This window comes from Hyperoodon ampullatus (assembly GCF_949752795.1).
Source record: "Hyperoodon ampullatus genome assembly, chromosome: 15".
NCBI classification, from domain to species: domain Eukaryota; kingdom Metazoa; phylum Chordata; class Mammalia; order Artiodactyla; family Ziphiidae; genus Hyperoodon; species Hyperoodon ampullatus.
In genome coordinates, this window is record NC_136928.1 from 36241762 (window position 1) to 36262458 (window position 20697).

Genomic DNA, 20697 nt, shown 5'->3' on the forward strand with positions numbered 1-20697 from the left:
TACTATTGAAAAATATCTACATACAAGTGGACCTATGCAGTTCAAACCAGTGTTGTTTAAGGGTCAACTGCAATTTATAAAATTTGCTCAGGACAAAACATCTATCTTTGCATACAAGTCTGATCAATTCCTTATAACAGAAGTATTGTAGAGGTGAAGGTCACTGGAGTTGAGGAAGTCACAGAAGTTTTTGACTAAGAAATTAAATTGGTCATCCATGTGATCAATGGAATTCCCCCATACGATAGCAAGAATTTAGGCAAAGCCAAGAGATGGGTGCCAAAGTGCCCAATGAATTTGGAAAAGTCACCAAGAGGTGAACAGATGATAGAAGTCAAGGGATAACAATCCAGAAATTTACAGCAATTTATTAGCTGAAAGGAGGATGTATATAGTGCTTGATTTTCACTCCAATAATAAAGGTATAACATCAATTCCTTAAGGGTGCTAGCCAGATTGATGATAAACATTTATTGACCAATTAATACAAAGAGGTTCTAACCACTTACCATCTAGTAGTTTGATCAAACCAGCTATAAGAAATACTTGCATGGAAGTGTCTAGATATAAGGATACATAAGATGTATACAAATTCAAAACAAAGAATGTCCATACAATTTCTGTGAATAAATGAACAGGAGCTAGGAGAAGGTAGCCAATGCATCTTCTCATCTTACCCTTAAGACAGATTTTTACTTAAAGAGGGTTCATCCATACCTTGACAAAATAAGTACGAACATCTTTAGGCTACTTTATACTATGATCAGTAGTTCCAATAAAGTTTGATGCTTTCTTGACTAGCCTTGGACTTGATCTTAAACTGCTAAAATCTGTTATTTCCATCAGCATGTAAAGTTTCCAGAGAGCTAAATGGTATATTATATTAGGAAGCCTTGGGAAAGAAACCTTGTTAGTGGAATTGTTTTTTCCTGGGAAACAAGAATGAGTTTTTCAACTCTGCAAAAACACAGATAAATTTTTAGTTTAATGCAAATAACACCAACCTGTAATTTTTGCTGCCTTTTCCTCTTGGTTCACTCGGTTCTCATCATCATCTTCGTTATCTTCCTCAAAGTCATCTAAATTGCCAATGTCAGCTTGCTTCATACTCATTAAACTAGCCAAACTTTGCATGTCTTCATCCCTGTATCAATGATAATACACAATTTATTAAATGACATTACCTTAAAAAGGGTTGTTTCTTAAGAAAATAATATTAATACATTTCTTCTTTCTAAACATTAACAAGACTTTTTAAACAGTTATACAAAACTACTGAGCAATCTAAATATTCATTCATTAATTTTTAAATGGCACATTTAATTAATAGAAAGCAAACAGGATTAAAACTAACTGGTTAGGAGTTAGTTTAATTCTGTGCTGCAGATCTAAACTTTTCTTCATGGAATTAAAGTATGGTTTTCTGATCATGAAGTCTGGAAACAAAAACTTGTTTCATAAAACAGTGGGACAGTTTGCAAATCAGATGAGATCTAGACTTTAAAAATATTCAAGTTTGCAGAAGGAATTAGAATAGAAATTCTTAATCTGAAGTCCATGAACCCTTTAGGTTTTGTGGGTAGGAATAAAAAGAAGTGGTAAACCCCTGTAAATTATATTTAAATCTTGTTTAACTGTGCATTTTTCTCAAAGGAGTTAAAACTGCCCTAAAGTTAAAAAACTACAGTAATTGAACTAGCACCCAAAAGCCTAGCCTTTTTAAGAATTACAGGATAGAAAATGACTTGAGTTAGTTAAATACCATACATTTGAAAAAATGTAAAAATGTTTTTATATCTTGAAGTATTTTAAGTATAAATTTATAAAGTTTACATTAAATACTCTAAATGTTAAATAATTTAAGTTTTCTTGACCTATTATTTTATTTTAAATTTCAAATAAACTACAGTGAATGAAACATATTTCTAACATGATACATACAAACTAAATTTCAATCTGCTATACTTCCCCCAAATTCAGAAAACTGAATGAAAACACTGTTTCTCATGTTTTTACCACAATAAAATAAAAACAAAACAAAACCACTGTTTCCTTTGTAAAGTAATGCTTGTTAACCTTCACTTCTAAATATGGTATGATTTTGCAGGCTAAACTGGTTTTTGAAATTCTTTGCATTTTATCTCATATAAGCTTAGAGTTAACAAAATTATTTCCTCCTTTTAAGACAAATTTAGTGGCACAAAGTCTGCATGGACAAAAGCAGTTGTATTACCTTATATGAATGACTTACAAACTGCTTTCCCATCACCAGGGTATAATTTCAATATATAACAGTGTTCTTAAAATGTTAACTTGCTTAATTTTACCTCCTATATTTTCACCCTGAACATTTTTCTTTGGGAAAGGTGAGTAGGCAAGGAATGAGGAGATAGAGAGGTGGTTTAGGGTGTTCTGAGAGCATTCTCCACTCAAATTGAGACATTTAGTTTGACTGAATTTCCTCTCACCCAAATTCCAATGAATGGTGCTAAATCACTTACTGCTTCTGCCCAGCGGAAAGGAGTCCACCTTCAAAAGATCTTCTCTGACTTTTTCTCTCTTCTTTCTGTGTTTCCTTTCCTTTCATTTTGGCTTGAACTTCAGAGTAAGGTCTTTATTTTAAACTTTTCAATATTTAAAGTCTACAATTTAAAGTCCTGAGATGAAAGACTAATTGCTTCCATCCTGCACTGTCCCTCCACCACACTCACATAGAAGCCAACTTTCTAGAGAAGAGGCTTACTGTTATCTACCAAGTCATTTGTTGCCCTGTAGATGAGTGCCAAACATCTCTTTTTGACTGACGCACAGAATCCAGTCTAATCAGTCAAGTAGACATGGCCAATTATAGTAACCACATTCCACTAGGTCAAACACATTCAGAACTGTGATGCAGATTAGACTGAAATGTTCATAGCTGCCTTCTTCCTAACACCTTTTAAGTCTCAGGCACAGAATTTCCATTTCTCCTCTCACTGATCTTCCACTCCAAGTAGATGCTAACCCTTTCATTACACCCAAAACTTGCACTTACCATTGATATGACTGTATGGAACAACTAAGATAAATGTTACTAATTTTTTCCTGTTCTAGGTATGTTTACCTCTTTTTAACCAGTTAGAATTTTACTCTTTTAGGAGACTAGAACTGGGTGTAGGAGTTATCTTTGTGCAATGCCAATTCAGTGCTTAAGAGGGATATTTGAAAAAGATAATGGTCATAGCAAACTGGTTATGTAACTGTACTGTACCTTCCTATACAAGTTTTGGAAGGCTGAGCCAAAGAATATGCATTGGCAAAAGTTCCTTTAATTCTTTCATTCCTCTTATCCTAAACTTTTCATTTTGGCTTCCTCTCATGCCTCAGCTGCATCAAACAGCTCTACAAATTGAACTGTGGACTTCAGAGTACAACTACTTACACTGAAGACACTGAAATATAAAACAGACCCTTATGATAACCTATAATATACAATTTAAATTTTTGAAAATTGCTAGTCACTTTTATATTATTGATCATTCTCTAGAGTTGAAAGAGACTATAAATAACAAGGAGTACATCTAATTCAGCCTCTGAAACAAAGAATTGGCCGGAATGATTGGTATGCGGTAGGATATTCTCAACTGTTAACAGTTTACTGAGTCAAAAGCTATTTACCTACCGTGTTTTAAAACATAGTCTAAAGCAGCTTATTTGATAAAAGAAACTTACGTGGCTTTTCCTTCCCGAAGGAAAATGCAAGATAATGAAAACTGAAGAGTGGCAGATACAACTTTTTTAGACAATGGCTTGAATTTTAACTTGACATCAGTCTGAGTTGGCATTGGGCTTGCATACTGTTTCATGTTGATGCTGGTGGTAGCAAGAGCTTTCCTTCGACCAGAAGGGGATTCCTGGAAGGTAAAAAATCATTATGTAATTTGGAGTTATTTACTTTACAGCCAAATATTTTTGAATGTTCTTTTAATAATATGATTAAATAGCAGTTGAGACTTCCCTTTCCAATGAATTCCTATAACATAATATTGAAAAAAATTGTAATAAGGTTATATCACAACTTTCATATCTTTAAGTAAGTAAGGCAGATAGAAAATTGGAGAGAGCTGACTCAGAGAAATAAGGGAAGACTAGAACAATCCTAAATATCTCAGGAAAGGAAAAGCAAGGAATGCAAACTAGGACAGAAAGTCTCCAGGGATCCTGTAAAAAGAGGATCTAGCACAAGGCTAGGTATCAAAAGTACTCAACAATTGTTTTCCTTACTTTAATTATACTTAATGTACCCTAGCGATATCTCTTCTTTCTGAACAACAAGTTTCTTATAGAACCCCAGCCTCTGTGGCATTCTACCTCATTTTTTTTTGCAGTCTCTGAATTCTATCTATCCTGCACTTTGAGACTTAATTCTTCCCAGGGCCTTTTCTGCTCACTCCAGTCTAAAGTCCTTTCTTCCTTCCCTAAGATCACATAAATCAAGTTAGAAAGAATTGGGTTCTCTGATCCTATGCCTGTGGTGGACACTGCTAATCGACCCCAGCAGATCTCAAGTCTTCTCCACACAGCTCTTGCCAATTCACTAGAAATGGAACACAAAATGAAACCTATCTGCTATCAAAGATGTTTAACATTCCATTAATAAGCTACCTCATTTCAAAATTATCCTTTATAGCATAATAGCCTAGGAAAATAATGAAAACAGAACAGCAAAATAATGACTGGGCATTAACTATGTATAAGACATGGTGTCAATTCTGGAAAGATATGAAAATGAATAAGACATAATCCCTGACTATGTATTCTAATGGTAGGGGGAAATCCTAGATAAAGGGTAATTTATAAATAATGTAAACCCAAAGTCATATACCAGCAATCCTTGGGCTTTACTGGTCTGAGAGTTCAGACCTAAAATAAAACCTAATTTCCAAGCAGTGTGACCTTGAGTAAGTCAGTAAACTTGAGCCTTGGTAATCTTCCCTATAAAATAAGGAGACCAAATAGATATCCATTCAAACTCTACAATGGCTTTCTATAAAATTACTCAATTTTCCAACCAAGGCAGGAAAAACTACCATTAACTTCTGAATTATTATTTAATAAATCCTTATTTGTCCTATGATTGACAAACTTGCCTAAAATAAGGATATACTAATTTAATCAAAATATTAAAATGGCCTTTTTCAAAAAAAAATGACATTTCTGCCAGCAGAACAAGTAAAAATGTAACGTAGCATCCCTAAAGAATACCTTGTTTTAAAATGTGGTCTTATCTGTCAGATTATGCACAGCAATATTATACAGAACTATTAGTGCATGTAGATACTTTATGAATGAATTTCAAAAATGCATCAAGCACTTGAGAAGGATTTAAGCCCTCTCAAAAGAAATACTTAAGAATATGCAAATACCCTCAACTGAATCAAGTTGAACAGATGTGACTACCCCAAACAACACAAGTGTTCTTTCCCTGGTCGCTACTGTCAATCAAAGAATAAGATTAAGGTCCAAGGTTCTGACAATGTGTAAAATGAAAAAGTACGATCAGGGAGTATCAATTTATTACACTGATATGAACAATAATCTCTTATTGTACCTTTAGAATAGCTAACAACTACTACATAAAATATAGGATTTAAAGCCTCTGTTTTGAAAGCATGACATACAAATTGCTACATATTATTTTCAGATTTGTTAAATCTGTTTCACAAAATATGACATTGATCCCTTAAGAGTAATTATTTAATTTTATAACCAAGTAATCAAACTATAAAAATTAAGATAACTTGGAAATGAGCATAATTTTGAAAACCTAGTTTAAGGATGATTCCTGCAAAATCTAGAGTTTTGATGATTAACATTCTGTCAATTTCATTTTTAAGGTTAAAAATTACGTAGAAAGGTTTTCTGCTGAACTCAGAGAGTTTTAAAGTATTTGGTATATTGGTATCTCTGAAACAAAAGGAAATGAAAGCTACTAAATTCTGAACACAATAGAATTAGCTGTACCACTTAATTAAGCAATTACTTGCTCAGCAACAATGAAAATGGCCCCTTGTAAGGTCTGAGCAGGTGAGCAGAATAGAGCTCTTTTGAGTCTACAACATCCATTTCTAACATTAACATAGGATCTCACTTAGAGTCTGTATCCTTGATGGGAAAAGGGGCCTAAATGATGTTTCTAGTAATTCTTTACCCAGCTCAGTCATTGTTTTCCTCTTTAAAATTAGCTAGTCATAGAAAATGCATTTTTTACAAGAACAATAATGAGAAAGACATAAGGATCTTTCATGGCTCTAACCCCAGCTCCATGAATCTTCACTGTTTATAACCATCAAGTTTATATATTTACCCACCCAAAATTGATATCATTTTTATCATCAGTTCTATAAAGAAGAATAAAATAACTGATTGCACTGCTATATGTCTTTCATACACTTTAGTCCTTCCTTAAAACACCAGGATTCAGCCTGGCAGAGAGAGTTTAGAGAGAATTATACTGTTGTCAAAGTCCTAATGTTATTTCATTTTGCATGAAGGTTGAATAAGAGGAGAGAAATAAAAGAAAGAAACAGTAAGAGGAACCCTTAGAGAAAGGACGTTAGATAACAGAAGTCAATAAGAAGTGAATGTTTACATATGTCTAAGACTAAGTTTCTGACTCTGGGGTCATGTTTATACCTCTGTTTGTATGTGAACCTGGCAGTATTCGGGGAATTACTTCAAAATTCCTAAAACAGAAGTTCTTAAACTTCAGTGCTTATTAAAAAACAAAACTGGGCCTCCCTGGTGGCGCAGTGGTTGAGAGTCCGCCTGCCGATGCAGGGGATACGGGTTCGTGCCCCGGTCTGGGAGGATCCCATATGCCGCGGAGCGGCTGGGCCCGTGAGCCATGGCTGCTGAGCCTGCGCATCCGGAGCCTGTGCTCCGCAACGGGAGAGGCCACAACAGTGAGAGGCCCGCATACCACAAAAAAAAAAAAAAAAAAAAAAAAAAAAAAAAAAAAAAAAAAAAAAAAAAAAAAAAAAAAACAAAACTAAAACTAAGAAAGTTTTAAATAGTTTAGATACCTGGATCTCACCCCTAGAGATCCTGAACTAGTAAAACTAGAGATGGGCTCAAGAATCTGCTGCATTTCTAAAAATAATAAGTACCCCCTCCTCCCAATTACCATCCTGCCCCTCCCATAAGCACACCCCTTCTACCAGGTGATTCTGATCCAGTTAATCGAAAATCACACTTTCAGAAATACTTCCCCTAAGGAAATTACTACATAAAATAAATTTTAATCTCATTTTTCATAACTATTCTCTGTTATAAAGAAGACTTAGCCTATATATTTCCATTCCTTTGAAATCCACCTTATTACAGTTGTAATCAGACAAATCTGAATTAGAATGTGACACCAGCACTTATTCACTAGCTAATCTTTGGCATATTTCTTCACATATTTGAGCCTCAGTTTCACACTCTCAGACTGGCAAGTATTTTCAAATTTGGATAATACCAAGTGTTAATAAGGATGAGGGACAATGCAAACTCTCTTAACACTACTGCAGAGTTTTGATGGATACAGCCATTTTGGAAAACAATTTGACATTACCTCGTAAAGTTGAACAGATGAATACTTTACGACTCAGCAATAATTTCCATCCTAGAAATATGTCCTAAATAAATTCTTGCAGTAACATATGAAAATACCTAGTAGAGTTTTTAGCATATAGTAGGTATTTAATAAACAGTATTTATTATTAATATTTATGGACCAGAACATCTGGAGAGAACATCTCTTGTCTAAATTATTCAAGTTAGGGTCTTCGTACAGAATAGTTCATTATATAATGTTTCATTTATTATGTACCCCAAGATAAATACAATTAATATAATGCTTCTCCTATTAAAATATTTGACTGATTTTCTCTACCTATTAAAACATCAAATAAAATAAACCACCTGCTAGAAATTTAACTCTCTTTCTCCCATATTAAGAAAATTGGGGGTTGGGGGAAGGAGAGAAGGAGCTTACTTAGATTTTATGATTTTTCAGAGCTTTATTACATAGAATGTTTTAAAAAATTCTGTCATGTACTAATACCTTAATTATCAGGTTTTTTATAACACACTGAAAATTAAACAAATGGCATTATCATTTGAGGTTTTTTTTAAAACTGTGGAATACATCACACATACTAAAGTATAAAATATACAAGTACTACTTAATGAAAAATAAAATGAACATCCTGTACCGACCATCCTGCTCAAGAAATAGAACAATACCAGTACCTTAAAATCTTCATTTTCCCTCTGAAATTGCATCCGTCCCATTCCCTCCTCCAAAGGTAACTAGACCCTGAATTTTGGGTTACTTCTTCCCTTCCCGTTTTCAAAAAAGGAATACTACCTATGTATGCATCCCTAAAGAGTACATTATTAATGAATGGATAAACAAGAAGTGGTATATCCATACATTGGAATATTCAGCCTTAAAAGGAATGAAATTCTGACACACGCTACATCATGAATGAACCCTGAGGACATTTTACTAAGTGAAATAAGCCAGACACAAAAGGACAGATATTGTATGATTCCACTTATATGAGAAATAGGTACATTTATAGAGACAGAAGGTAGAACAGAGACTACCAGGCAATGAGAGGAGGGGAGATGAAGAGTTACTGTTTAATGGGTAAAGAGTTTGTGTTTGGGATGATGAAAAAGTTCCAGAAACAGACAGTGGTAAAGGTCATACAATACTGTGAGTGTAGTTAATGCCACAAATTGCACACTTAAAAATATTGAAAATGGTACATTTTATGTTATGTATATTTTACCACAACAAAAAATGAAAAAATATATTGTCTAGTTCTGCATGTTTTTTAACTTTTTATAATGAAACATTAACATTTTTGTAACTTGTTTCTTATGTTCATCACTAAGTTCTGGATATTTATTTATGTTGATGTGTACAGCTGTAATTCATTAAATTTCACTGCTCCTAGCATTCCATTACATGAATATTCTACAGTTTACCTATCCATTTTACTGTTGATGAACATGGTTGTTTGAGTTTTATTTATTTATATGGAATTATTAACAAAGCTATCAATATTCTTATGTCTATATCCTCATGCACAAATGCAAGAATTTGCCTAGGATATATTTCTAGAATGGGTCATAGCATATGTACATGTTCAGCTTTACCAGAAAATGTCAAATTGTAATCCAAAGTGGCTTTATTAATTTACATTCCCTAAGTGTTTCCATTGTTCCACATTCATCAACACTTGGTATTTTCTTTTTCATTTTTGCCAATCTGAGATGATTAAATATTACCTCATTACAGTCTAAATTGCATTCTCCTGATTACTAACGCATCGATTATCCTTTCATAGTTTATTGGTCACGTGTTTCCTCTTCTGTGAAATCTTTTGTACTTTTTCCTACCATGCTGTTTATCTTTTGATTACTAATTACATATGCATTCTGGTACTGAATCCATTGTCACTTATATGTGCTATAAACATCTTCTTCCAGTTTTTAGTTTGTATTTTCATTCCTTGTGGAATCTTTTGAATGAACCCAATTTCAAAGTCAACATTTTCCTTTATGGTTTGTGGTTTTGCATTTTGCTTGAGAAGATCTTCCCAGCCCTGAGGTCATAAAGCTTTCCTCCCACTCCTTCAAAACTTTTATACCTCTGCTTTTCATATTTAAGAGTCATTTCCATCTGGAATTAATTTTTGTGTACATTTTCAGATAGGGATCCAATTTCACTTTTTAAAAAATTATGGGTAAATAATTATCACAGCACTATTTATTAAATAGTCCACATATACCCATCCTTTCCCCCATCTATAATGCCCACTCTACCAAAAATCTGGTCTCAATATACAGGTCAATGATTTCTAATTTGGTACCACTAGCCAATTGTTCTAACCTCACAACAAGACAATATTGCCTTAACTACCAAAGTTTTATCTTTTGGGATAATTTAAGATTTTTTTAACCCTGAATCTATGGCAGATTAATGTGGTAAATTAGTAGATTTTCTAGAATTAAAGCAACTCCACATTCCTGGGAAACATTAAAAAAAACACCCAAAGTTACCTGAGCCTGTTTCCTTTTGGGGAAGGTTTCTAATTACTGATATAATTTCTTTAATGATTACAGAGGTAGATGTACAATGTCTCCCTAAATCAGTTTAGATAAGTATTCTGCCAATATTTCAAATTTAGTAACATAAAACTATTTAAAATATTTTTTACTATTTTAATCTCTGCAGAATCTATCGTTTTGTACATTTCTTTATTCCCAGCACTGTTTGTGCCTTCTCACACTCTTTTGCTCCTAGATAATGCTTGTTATAAATTGTCTCTTTCATTGGGCGTTCCAAATCAATGACTTTTAGCTTTCTTGATTCTTTGGAGTGAATGTATATTTCTATTTCAGTAGTTTCTGCTGCTCTTTACTCCTCCTATTTTCCTTGGGTATATTCTGTTCTACCTCCTGAATTCTGAGCATTTCTTCTTTCCTGATGTAAGCATTTAAGACTATATATTTCTCTAAGCACTGCTTTAAATATGTCTCACATTTTTAGTATGAATTATTTTTGTTATTCTGTAAATACTTTCTAATCTTTCATTACGAGTTCTTTGACTAACAAGATGTTTATAAACTTTTTTCTTCTTTATGGAGTTTATCTACTCATCTTTATGTAATGATTACTATTTAATTGATTTAGGGTCACAGAATGTAATTTTTGTAATGTTAATCTTTCAAAATATATTAAGACAAGCTTTATAGCCTGACTCATGATCAGTTTTCATAATTGATCATGGGTCTTTAAAAGTATTTAACTGGTGTGCATGCACTGCTGTCTACTTTCACAACAGGATCATTTTTATGCAAAGTCACCTATCGCACCAAATCATGGTATTTCCTATGTGATAAGGACAAACAGAGCAGTAGAAATTTCAAATGTGAGGTTATGGGACATTTTCTAAAGGACATAAATCAAAAAATAAATAAGTGAAAGAATTGAGAAGCTGCTCACAGACTTCATCGCAGGCTCCTCTTGCTCTTTCTGATATAAACTTTTATTTTAGGATTGTCTCTTGTAAATAGCATGCATCCAGAAAATTTCTGAATCCAGTCTGATAATGTGTCTTTTACTGGAGAGTTTAGACGAACGGTTCTCAAATGTTTTTATCTCAAGACCCTTTTACATGCTTTAATTGAGAACTACAAAGAGCTTTTGTTTATGTGGGTTATGCCTGTCAATATTTGCCCTATTAAAAAATACCAGAAATTTAGAAAATATTTCGTTCTTTCAAACATAACTAATAAACTCATACGTTAACATATTTTTATGAAGAATATATATACTTTCTTTTTTAAGACTATATTTTTAGAGCAGTTTGAGGTGTGCAACAAAACAGAGGGAGGTAAAGAGATTTCCCATAGATCTCCTGCTCCCACACATGCACAGCCTACCCCATTATCAATATCACTCACCAGAATGGTACACTGTTTACCACAGATAAACCTACACTGACATATCATAATCGCCCAAAGTCCATAGTTTACTTTAGGGTTCACTTGTGGGCTGTACATTCTATTGGTTTGGATAGATTTTTAATGACATATACCCATCACTATGATATATAGGGTATTTCACTGCCCTTATCATCCTCTGTGTTCTGCCTATTCATCTCCTTCACACCCCACCACTGGCAACCACTGATCTTTTTACTGTCTCCACAGTTTTGCTTTTTCCAGAACATCAATTAGTTGGAATCATACAGTATATAGCCTTTTCAGATTGGCTTCTTTCATTCAGTAATATGCATTTAAGGCTCCTCCATGGCTTTTCTTTTTAACACTGAATAATATTCTATTGTCTGTATGTACCACAGTTTATCCATTCATCTACTGAAGAACATCTTGGTTGCTTCCAAGTTTTGGCAATTATGAATAAAGCTGCTATAAACATCCATGTGCAGGCTTTTGTGTGGACAATGGTTTTCATTTCCTTTGGGTAAATATCAAGGAGTGAGATGCTGGATCATATGGTAAGAGTATGTTTCATTTTGTAAGAAAGTGACAAACTGTCCCAAAGTGGCTGTACCATTTTGCATTCCCACCAGCAATGCATGAGAGTTCCTGTTGCTCCACATCCTCTCCAGCATTGGGTGTTGTCAGTGTGATAGATTTTGGCCATTCTAAGAGGTGTGTGGTGGTATCTTGTTGTTTTAATTTGCATTTCCCTAATGACATATGATGTGGAGCTTTTTTTTCATATGCCTATTTGCCACCTGTATATCTTCTTTGGGGAGGTGCCCCTTAAGGTTTTTGCCCCATTTTTTAAATTGAGTTGTTTGTTTTCTTATTTGTTTCTTTGTATATTTTGGATAACAGTCCTTTATCAGATGTGTCTTTTGCAAATATTTTCTCCCTGTCTGTGGTTTGTCTTCTCATTCTTTAGCAAAACAAAAGCTTTCAATTTTGATGAAATCGAACTTACCCATTATTTTTTCATGGATCATACCTTTTGTGTGGTATCGAAAAAGGCATCATCCTACCCAAGGTCATTCAGGTTTTGTCCTGTGTTATCTTCTCAGAGTTTTACAGTTTTGCATTTTACATTTAGGTGTATGATCCACTTTGAGTTAATTTGTGTGGAGGGTGTAAAGTCTCTGTCTAGATTCATCTTTGTGCAAGTGGATGTCCAGTTGTTCCAGCACCATTTGTTGAAAAGACTACCTTTGTTCCATTGTGTTGCTCCTTTGTCAAAGACCAGTTGACTATATTTATGAGGGCCTCTGTCTGGGCTCTGGATTCTGTTCCATTATTTGTCTATTCTTTTGCTGATACCATACTGCCTTGATTACTATAGCTTTGTTTTAAGCCTTGAATTTAGGTAGTGTTGGTCCTCCAACATTGTTCTTCTCTTTTACTACCATGTTGGGTATCCTGGGTCTTTGCCTCCCCATAGAAACTTTAGAATCAGTTTGTTGATATCCATAATATAACTTGCTGAGATTTTCACTGGGATTGCACTGAACATATAGATCAAGTTGGAAAGAAGTGACATCTTGACAATATTGAGTCTTTCTATTCATGAACATGGAATATCTCTCAGTTTATTTAGTTCTTTGATTCTGTTCATCAGAGTTTTGTAGTATTCCTCATATAGGTCTTGTACATATTTTGTTAGATTTATAGCTAAGTATTTCATTTTGGGGGGTGATAATATAAATGGAATTATGCTTTTAATTTCAAATTCCTCTTGCATTGTTGGTATATAGGAAAGCAAATGACTTTTGTATATAAACCTTGTATCCTGCAACCCTGCTATAATGACTCATTAGTTCTAGGAGGTTTTTTGTTGATTCTTTCAGATTTCCTACATAGATAATCATGTATTCTGTGAACAAAGACAGTTTTATATTTTCCTTCCCAATCTGTATACTTTTAATTTCCTTTTCTTCTCTTATTGCATCAGCAAGGACTTCCAGTATGATGTTGGAAAGAAGTGGTGAAAGGGGACATCCTTGCCTTGTACCTCACCTTAGCGGAAAAGCTTTGAGTTTCTCACCATCAAGTATAATGTTAGCTATAGGGTTTTTGTAGATATTCTTTATTTAGTTTAAGAAGTTCCCCTCTATTTCTAGTTGGCTGAAGAGTGGTTTTGCATTTATATGGACATATTTCTTAACATAGGCTGATGGATTATGTCATGTGCTTTTCTGCGTCTATTAATGGCTGATGGGTTATGTCAAGTGCTTTTTCTGCATCTATTGATATATTTATATGATTTTTCTTTTTTAACCTCCTGATGTGATGAATTAAATCAACTGATTTTCAAGTACTGAACCAGGTTTGCATACCTGGGATAAAACTGCTTGGTGGTGGCGTATAATTCTTTTCATACTTTGTTGGGTTCAATTTGCTAATACTTTGTTGAAGATTTTTGCATCTATGTTTATAAGAGCTATTGGTATGTAGTTTTCTTTTCTTGTAACATCCTTGTTTGGTTTGGGCATAGGTAATGCTAGCCTCATAGAATGAGTTAAGAAGTATACCCTCTGTTTCTACCCTCTGAAAGAGACTGTAGAGAATTGGTAATAATAATTTCTCCCTTAACTGTTCTATAGAATTCATCAGTGATCCTATCTGGGCCTGTTACTTTCTTTATACTCTCTATACAAAACAATTTAATGAGAGGATTGTCACTGTTTTACATGTTTACAAATGTCTTAATGTGTTAATGTCTCTAAAATCTCTCTAATGTACAGTTAGCAGAAAGCTGGATTCTCATATCTACTCTCATATTCAATCTGTGAGATATGTTGTTTTCGATAAAGTATTTGTAGAAAATCCAGTCTCATACAGATATGTAGTTGGAAAAGATAGGAGTATTTTAATGACTTTCGCAGATAATTTGGGGTCTTCTTTGATACTACAGCAAAACCCCACAGTGGTAGTTTCTTAAAGGCTAATAGTAACATGGAATCTGAAATCATATCAATAAACTTTTCAAACTCTGTTAAATTAAAATCCAATGCTCTATCATGTATGTTGAATGATTTTTTTTTTACTCATGCATGATTTTATAACATCATACACTTTGGTCATTTGAAAAATGCTAATTCTCTGAGTTACACATATTATAAATGTTGACACATTTCATTATACAATACCAAAATAACTACATTTGCTTTTATCACCACCTTTTCCATCACATATATCTTTATGCATTGGGAAGCTATCAAACTTAACGTGGTGAGTGTAAGTTTTTCAATTCTAATTTTCACTTGAAAGCTTGAATTTTATCATTGGCAACGAACAATTTCAGTCACTTAACCTTTAAGTAGCAGGCTCACTGTGTTCAGTTTCAAGAAAACCTTCACCAAATAAATAACCAAGTGTGAATAACAAGTTTATCTCTTAGCTGTTTTTTCAAGTAAAAATGGTGTTCCAGGATAAAAATGTGTTTACTTTAGTTTACAACTCAATCACACAAGTGCTTTTTCTTGAATAACTTTGTCCTTTGCAATGCAGTATAACTGCTTTATGCATACTTCTTATTTTTGTCACAAAGAATATTAAAAAAACTAGTACTCAAGGGACAAAATTAATAATAATTTTATTATAACATCAAGAATATATTTAGTGAAACCCATGTAAGGGCTAGATCTTGGGTATAAATTTTCAAGGATGATATTGCTTCTACCCATTAATGCTAAGGATAGAAGAGGCAATTTTCCTTGTTGTTGTCTTCTATGCAGTGAGTTCATTTCTTCTTCATCCTTACACTGATGGTATAGCTCTGGGATGTCAATTTTGTGCAACAAGAGGATCTTATTAGACATTCCATCTTGGAGGAATGGGAGATACCAGACTTTTTCTGCATCTTCATGCAGTGGTAAAAGTAGTTAAGTCATGGGTTTAGTAGAACCCCTCAGTGGGAAAACTACTATGAATGCTTAGCTTCTAGATGTCCTGCTTTGAACTTTTTAAAAAAGACTTCTTTGGGTTCTATCTGGGTCACTTCAAGAGTGCATTTATAAATATCACTTGGTCATATTTTACCTGACTTTTTAGCTGTTTTCCAAAAGGGGTGTTATTCATGCTATCTAGTCTGTCACATTGCCAGAAGCAGAATTCTTCATTTGAATTTTACAGGAAAAGAACTGAGCATTTTGATAAAGAAATAACCATCACAACCAGGTTCACTGGTCTCACATTGACCTAAGCTCTTCAATTTAGTAATTCTTAATGACTTATTAGGATTGTTTAAGAATTTATTTTATTGGAATTCTCTAGATGTGAACCTGTGATCATCGATGCAATCATGCCACTCTCTTATTGTTTTGCCTGTTTAGATGCTATGTCTCAGCATCACCGTAACCAAGTAGTAAGTACTTGATGGTAAATCAATGCTTGCAGCACATACCTTTCTAGAATCTCACAGTCTAATGCCTGATTCTGTTCATTCTTGTCCATCAGAACTCTAAATTCTGTTCTGCTTCTGTACTACTGAATCAGAAAACCAAGAAATGAAGTGACAGGTAGCTAGAATTCGAAACAGCATTCTAAAGACATGTGATCAGACTAATGCTTAAAAGTCAGTTATTAGATCTTGCCCTCTGTCTTATGACTATGTGAATTATTTCTTAGTAAAGAACTAACACATCCAAGTATTTGTGTAAACATCCAGTTTCTCTACTGACTCAAGAACCAAAACTGTCAAATGAGATAACGTGGAACTAGATGAGACTTTCAAAGTTTCTTAATCTAAGCTGTCACCCCAGTGCAAAAACACTTTATATCTTCTCTGACAGTTATCACATTTGTTTCCTGATACTTTTCATTTAACTTCAACCTAAAAACTCCCAAGACTTTGTTCTTTCTAAAACAAAATAATTTGGTGCACTACATATCAAGGTCAACAGTTTGGCTTTATTCTACAAATACTTGTTGAGAGCCTATTTTGTGTCTAACATTCTCTCATTTAACTCTGTGATAACACTTAAAATTTTATTTTAAAATGATTAAAAGTCAATCTAGAAGTCAAACTGTCCTAACTTTTTCAAAATTGTGATGCTAAGTCCTCTGAGCTGTCACAAGCACTGCATTTCTTGGGCCATGCTGAAAAGATCTTTGCTTCATCAGCAGACCAAAATGGGATACTACAGAATTTAATTTGGAGTCCATGGAGCAATTAAATGCTAAAGCAGACATGCCATAAGGAGCTCTCTCAACCACAAAGACTTAATTAGAAACCATGTCAGCTAAAATAACCAACTTAGATGGTTGGATGGAAGAGAGTTTGGTAGCACAAATGTAAATTGAAAGAATCAACATTGAAAATCAGTTTAGATATGTACCTAAAAACATTTATAAAAATTATTATATTGATTTTAGAATAAAATCTAAAATCCATCTAAAAATATCCAAATAAAAAACCCCTCAACCTTCTCAAATAGAGGGAAACTCCAGATATACATAAAAATACAAGTTAAAGTATTTAAGTCAAATATCTACATAAGTTGCAGATTGTCCAAATTAAAAAAAAAAAAAAAAAAATATATATATATATATATATAAAAAGAGACCTTAAATTAAGCCTACTATAAAATTGCCAAACAGCAGATTATATCAACCCTGTAATCCTAAAGAAAGCCACTAAAAGTTTACTCATATTCTTGTATGTAGTTTTTTAACCTTAAACAGAAACTACACTACCATGTTTTATTTTATTTTATTTATTTATTTATTATTATTATTTTTTTTTGCGGTATGCGGGCCTCTCACTGTTGTGGCCTCTCCCGTTGTGGAGCACAGGCTCCGGACGCGCAGGCTCAGCGGCCATGGCTCACAGGCCCAGCCGCTCCGCGGCATGTGGGATTTTCCTGGACCGGGGCGCGAACCCGTGTCCCCTGCATCGGCAGGCGGACTCTCAACCACTGCGCCACCAGGGAAGCCCTACACTACCATATTTTAAAGTAAGTTTTCAGTAGGTGTTCTAAGGGAGTTAGAATCATTTGTTAGTTTAAAGACCTGGTCAACTCAAGGATTGTTATTCATGGCCAGGACTTGAACGTTTATGCTGATAATAACTCCCAAATCTTCATAACTGACTGACCTACTCCTGGGTTCCAGACCTAAGCACTCAAGTGCCCACTGTCTATTTTCACCCACATCACAAACACAACATAGCCAAACTGAACTCCTCTCCATCCCTTCGGCTGTTTCTTCCCTGAGTTCTCATCTCAGTGAATTGTACTGCCATTCATCAAGCCTCCCACTCTCAGGACTCACCAAACCAAGTTGTCTCTAACTGCTAAATCTTTCCAGAATCTGGACCCTTTCTTTCCATCTCCAATGCCACTTTTTCCTAAATTCAAGCATCAACATCTATGCACAGACCACTGCCATAGCCTCGGGATTTCTCTAGTCTCTACACACCTAGGTTTCATCTCCCATAATTCTTTAAGGCTGACCACTTGTTTTAATGCTATACCTTTTTTTGTCGTTATGAGAAAATTCATCACAGAAAATTATAAACACAGAGAGTAGTACAAAAAAAGAATCACTCAAAACTTTACCAACTAGCGAAACCACTGCTAATATTTTGACATATTTTCTCTAGTTATTTTTAAATAGTTGAGATGATACTGTTTGTAAAATCTTATGTCTTTTAAAGTTAACATTATAAATTTGTAAACCTAAATTTTAGAAGTTGCACATATATTCTAACTATGGTTACACCACAAATGTACATAACTGTCCCCATTAACATTTAAGTCACTTCATATTTGTCACTAAGAAATGATGCTGCAATGAACATTTTTCTGCCCAAAATATTTCTGGCATTTCTGACTGTTTCTTAGGGCTGATTTGTAGAAATGGAATTTCTGAATAAAGTAATTGAATGCTTTACAAAGAAATCATACCAAGTTCTAACCTACCCTGTATAATAGCGCTCGTCTCATTCACCACACCCACATCAGCACTATTACATATTTTTAAATCTTTGCTAAACTGTTAAGAGAAAACTTGTACCTCTCTGATTTAATTTGCATTTCTTTGATAACTCATGACCGTGAATATATTTCTGTGTTTATTAGCCATCTATACTTTCTCTTTTGTAAAACTAGTCATGCCCTTAAAAAAATATTTCTAGAGCTCTTTAAATATTGAAAATGTTAGCCTTTTGTCTGCCACTTTTGTTGCTAATATATTTAATATCTTCCTGCTTTGCCTTTTAATCTCATGATTTAGAAACGTTTTATTTTCCTTAGTACACAAATAATGCAGGTTCACTGTAAAAAATAACAAAACACAGAGAAGTAAAAAAAGCACATGAAAATGATACATAATCCCAGCACTAGAGCTAAGCATTTTTATACTGTTATTTGTTTTTCTAGTTTATTTGTGTACTCATTTTTAAGAAAAATTGGATCATACACTGTACATATTCTTTTATAAACTACTCTTTTCATTAAAATATGATGAATATACTTCTGCAACAATAAATATTTTGACATGATGCTATTTATAATGGCTACAAATATTCCATTCTATGGACATTACAATTTAATCTCATATTTTTGGACACTGAGATCGTTTCTAATTTTTCATATTATAAGCAATAACCAGGTGAAAATTCTTAGTTAATTCTTTACATTCATACTTAAATATTTCACTAAGATAAATTTCTGTTGGTTGAATAACTGGATCAAAAGTATGCACATTTAAAAACTTTATATGGCTGCCATTTGTCCTCTAGAAGTTATACCAAATTATATTCCCATCGATTGGTAGACCTTAGCCAACAATAAGTCTTAATATGATTTTAAAGTATATATTAGTTTTGATTTTTATGTAGACAAACCTATGTATATTTTCCTCAGTGATTTCTTTCCCACTGCTTAGAAGCTTAGAAAGTTCTTTATCCATTGATTCAACAAATATTCACTTTTATTCTCTTTTAGTTTTGATTATTTTATTGTCTTCAATAAAATCCACTTGGAATTCCTTTTGCACTTGAGGTAAGGAGCTAATTTTTCCTCCTCCTAAATAGTACCAATACTATTCACTGTATAATCTTCTCCTTCCATAATGGTTTAAGAAAAGTGGGAATCTTTATACAACTCTTTCACATGTATAATTTGTCAAGGTTTTTCTCTGCTTCTAGGATAAAGGTAAAACTCTTTAACATAGTGAAGCTCATTGAGATATTGTCTCTGATTCTATATGAAGAAAAATCAACTGTCCCACCCCCAACTGCACTTCATGCTCTGATAATATTCTGCCACTTGTATATGCTGTTCAATTTTTCTGTGGTGACATAGCTTTATAATTCTGAGGCACAGAAGACCTTCCCAAATAAGGCACAAAACTAGCAGAAATGACAATGGAAGTTACTTTTTACAGAGTATTTACTTCATGACAGTGCTTTACTGTAATATCTCATTTGTTTCTCACAACAATCCTGAGGTAAATACTATTACTAGTTCATTTTAAAGACAGAAACTGAGGCACAAAAAGATGAAGTAACTTGCCCAAGATTACAGAGCTAGTAAGCTGAAGAGCTGAAGTATGAAAACAGGTGACCTGGCTGTGCAATATGTACACTTAACCACTACACTGTATTGCATAAAAGAAAAGACACAAATTTGAACATATAAATAGTATGTTTCTATGTGGTGAAAGACACCATTTGGAATTTTAAAAAAGTGACAGGTAGGGAGAAAATATCTGCAAGATATATAAAAAATAATGTACAGAATACATAAAGGTCTACAAATGAGTAAGAAAATATAATCATTTCAATTGAAAATTGGCAATGGGTATCCTTGGGCAATTCACAGAAAAACATAAGTGGCCAGTAAACATATAACAAGATACTCGACTTCACTAGTTATCAGGGAAAAACAAATTAGAATGATAAAGAGATAGTATTTTCACCCATTAGAGTGACAAAATTAATGTCTAGTAATATCCAGTGTTGCTGAGGGTGTGGAAAATCCATTTCAATCACTGTTGGTAGGAATATAAACAGTTACAGCCTATTATGAGGATATTCCTTTAGCATTAAAACTATGAAAATAAAATAAATGTCCCCTTTGACTGCACAATTCCGTTTCTGGGAATCTATCATGTACATGCACCTAAATTCTCAATGAAGTGCTA

At 33.6% G+C, this 20697-nt stretch overlaps 1 protein-coding gene across 10 annotated transcripts in view; it reads right to left on the reverse strand.

Moving 5' to 3' along the window:
- The window catches only part of EHBP1 (EH domain binding protein 1), a gene marked incomplete at its 5' end in the record, with an annotated part of 340841 nt that overhangs the window by 207227 nt on the left and 112917 nt on the right, over positions 1–20697 (reverse strand). For all 10 annotated transcript variants that reach the window (XM_079720382.1, XM_079720389.1, XM_079720388.1 and 7 more), the window contains 2 exons: positions 1005–1144; positions 3712–3893. In XM_079720382.1, the coding sequence (XP_079576508.1) occupies positions 1005–1144; positions 3712–3893 (322 nt within the window). The remainder of the gene's footprint in view (positions 1–1004; positions 1145–3711; positions 3894–20697) is intronic.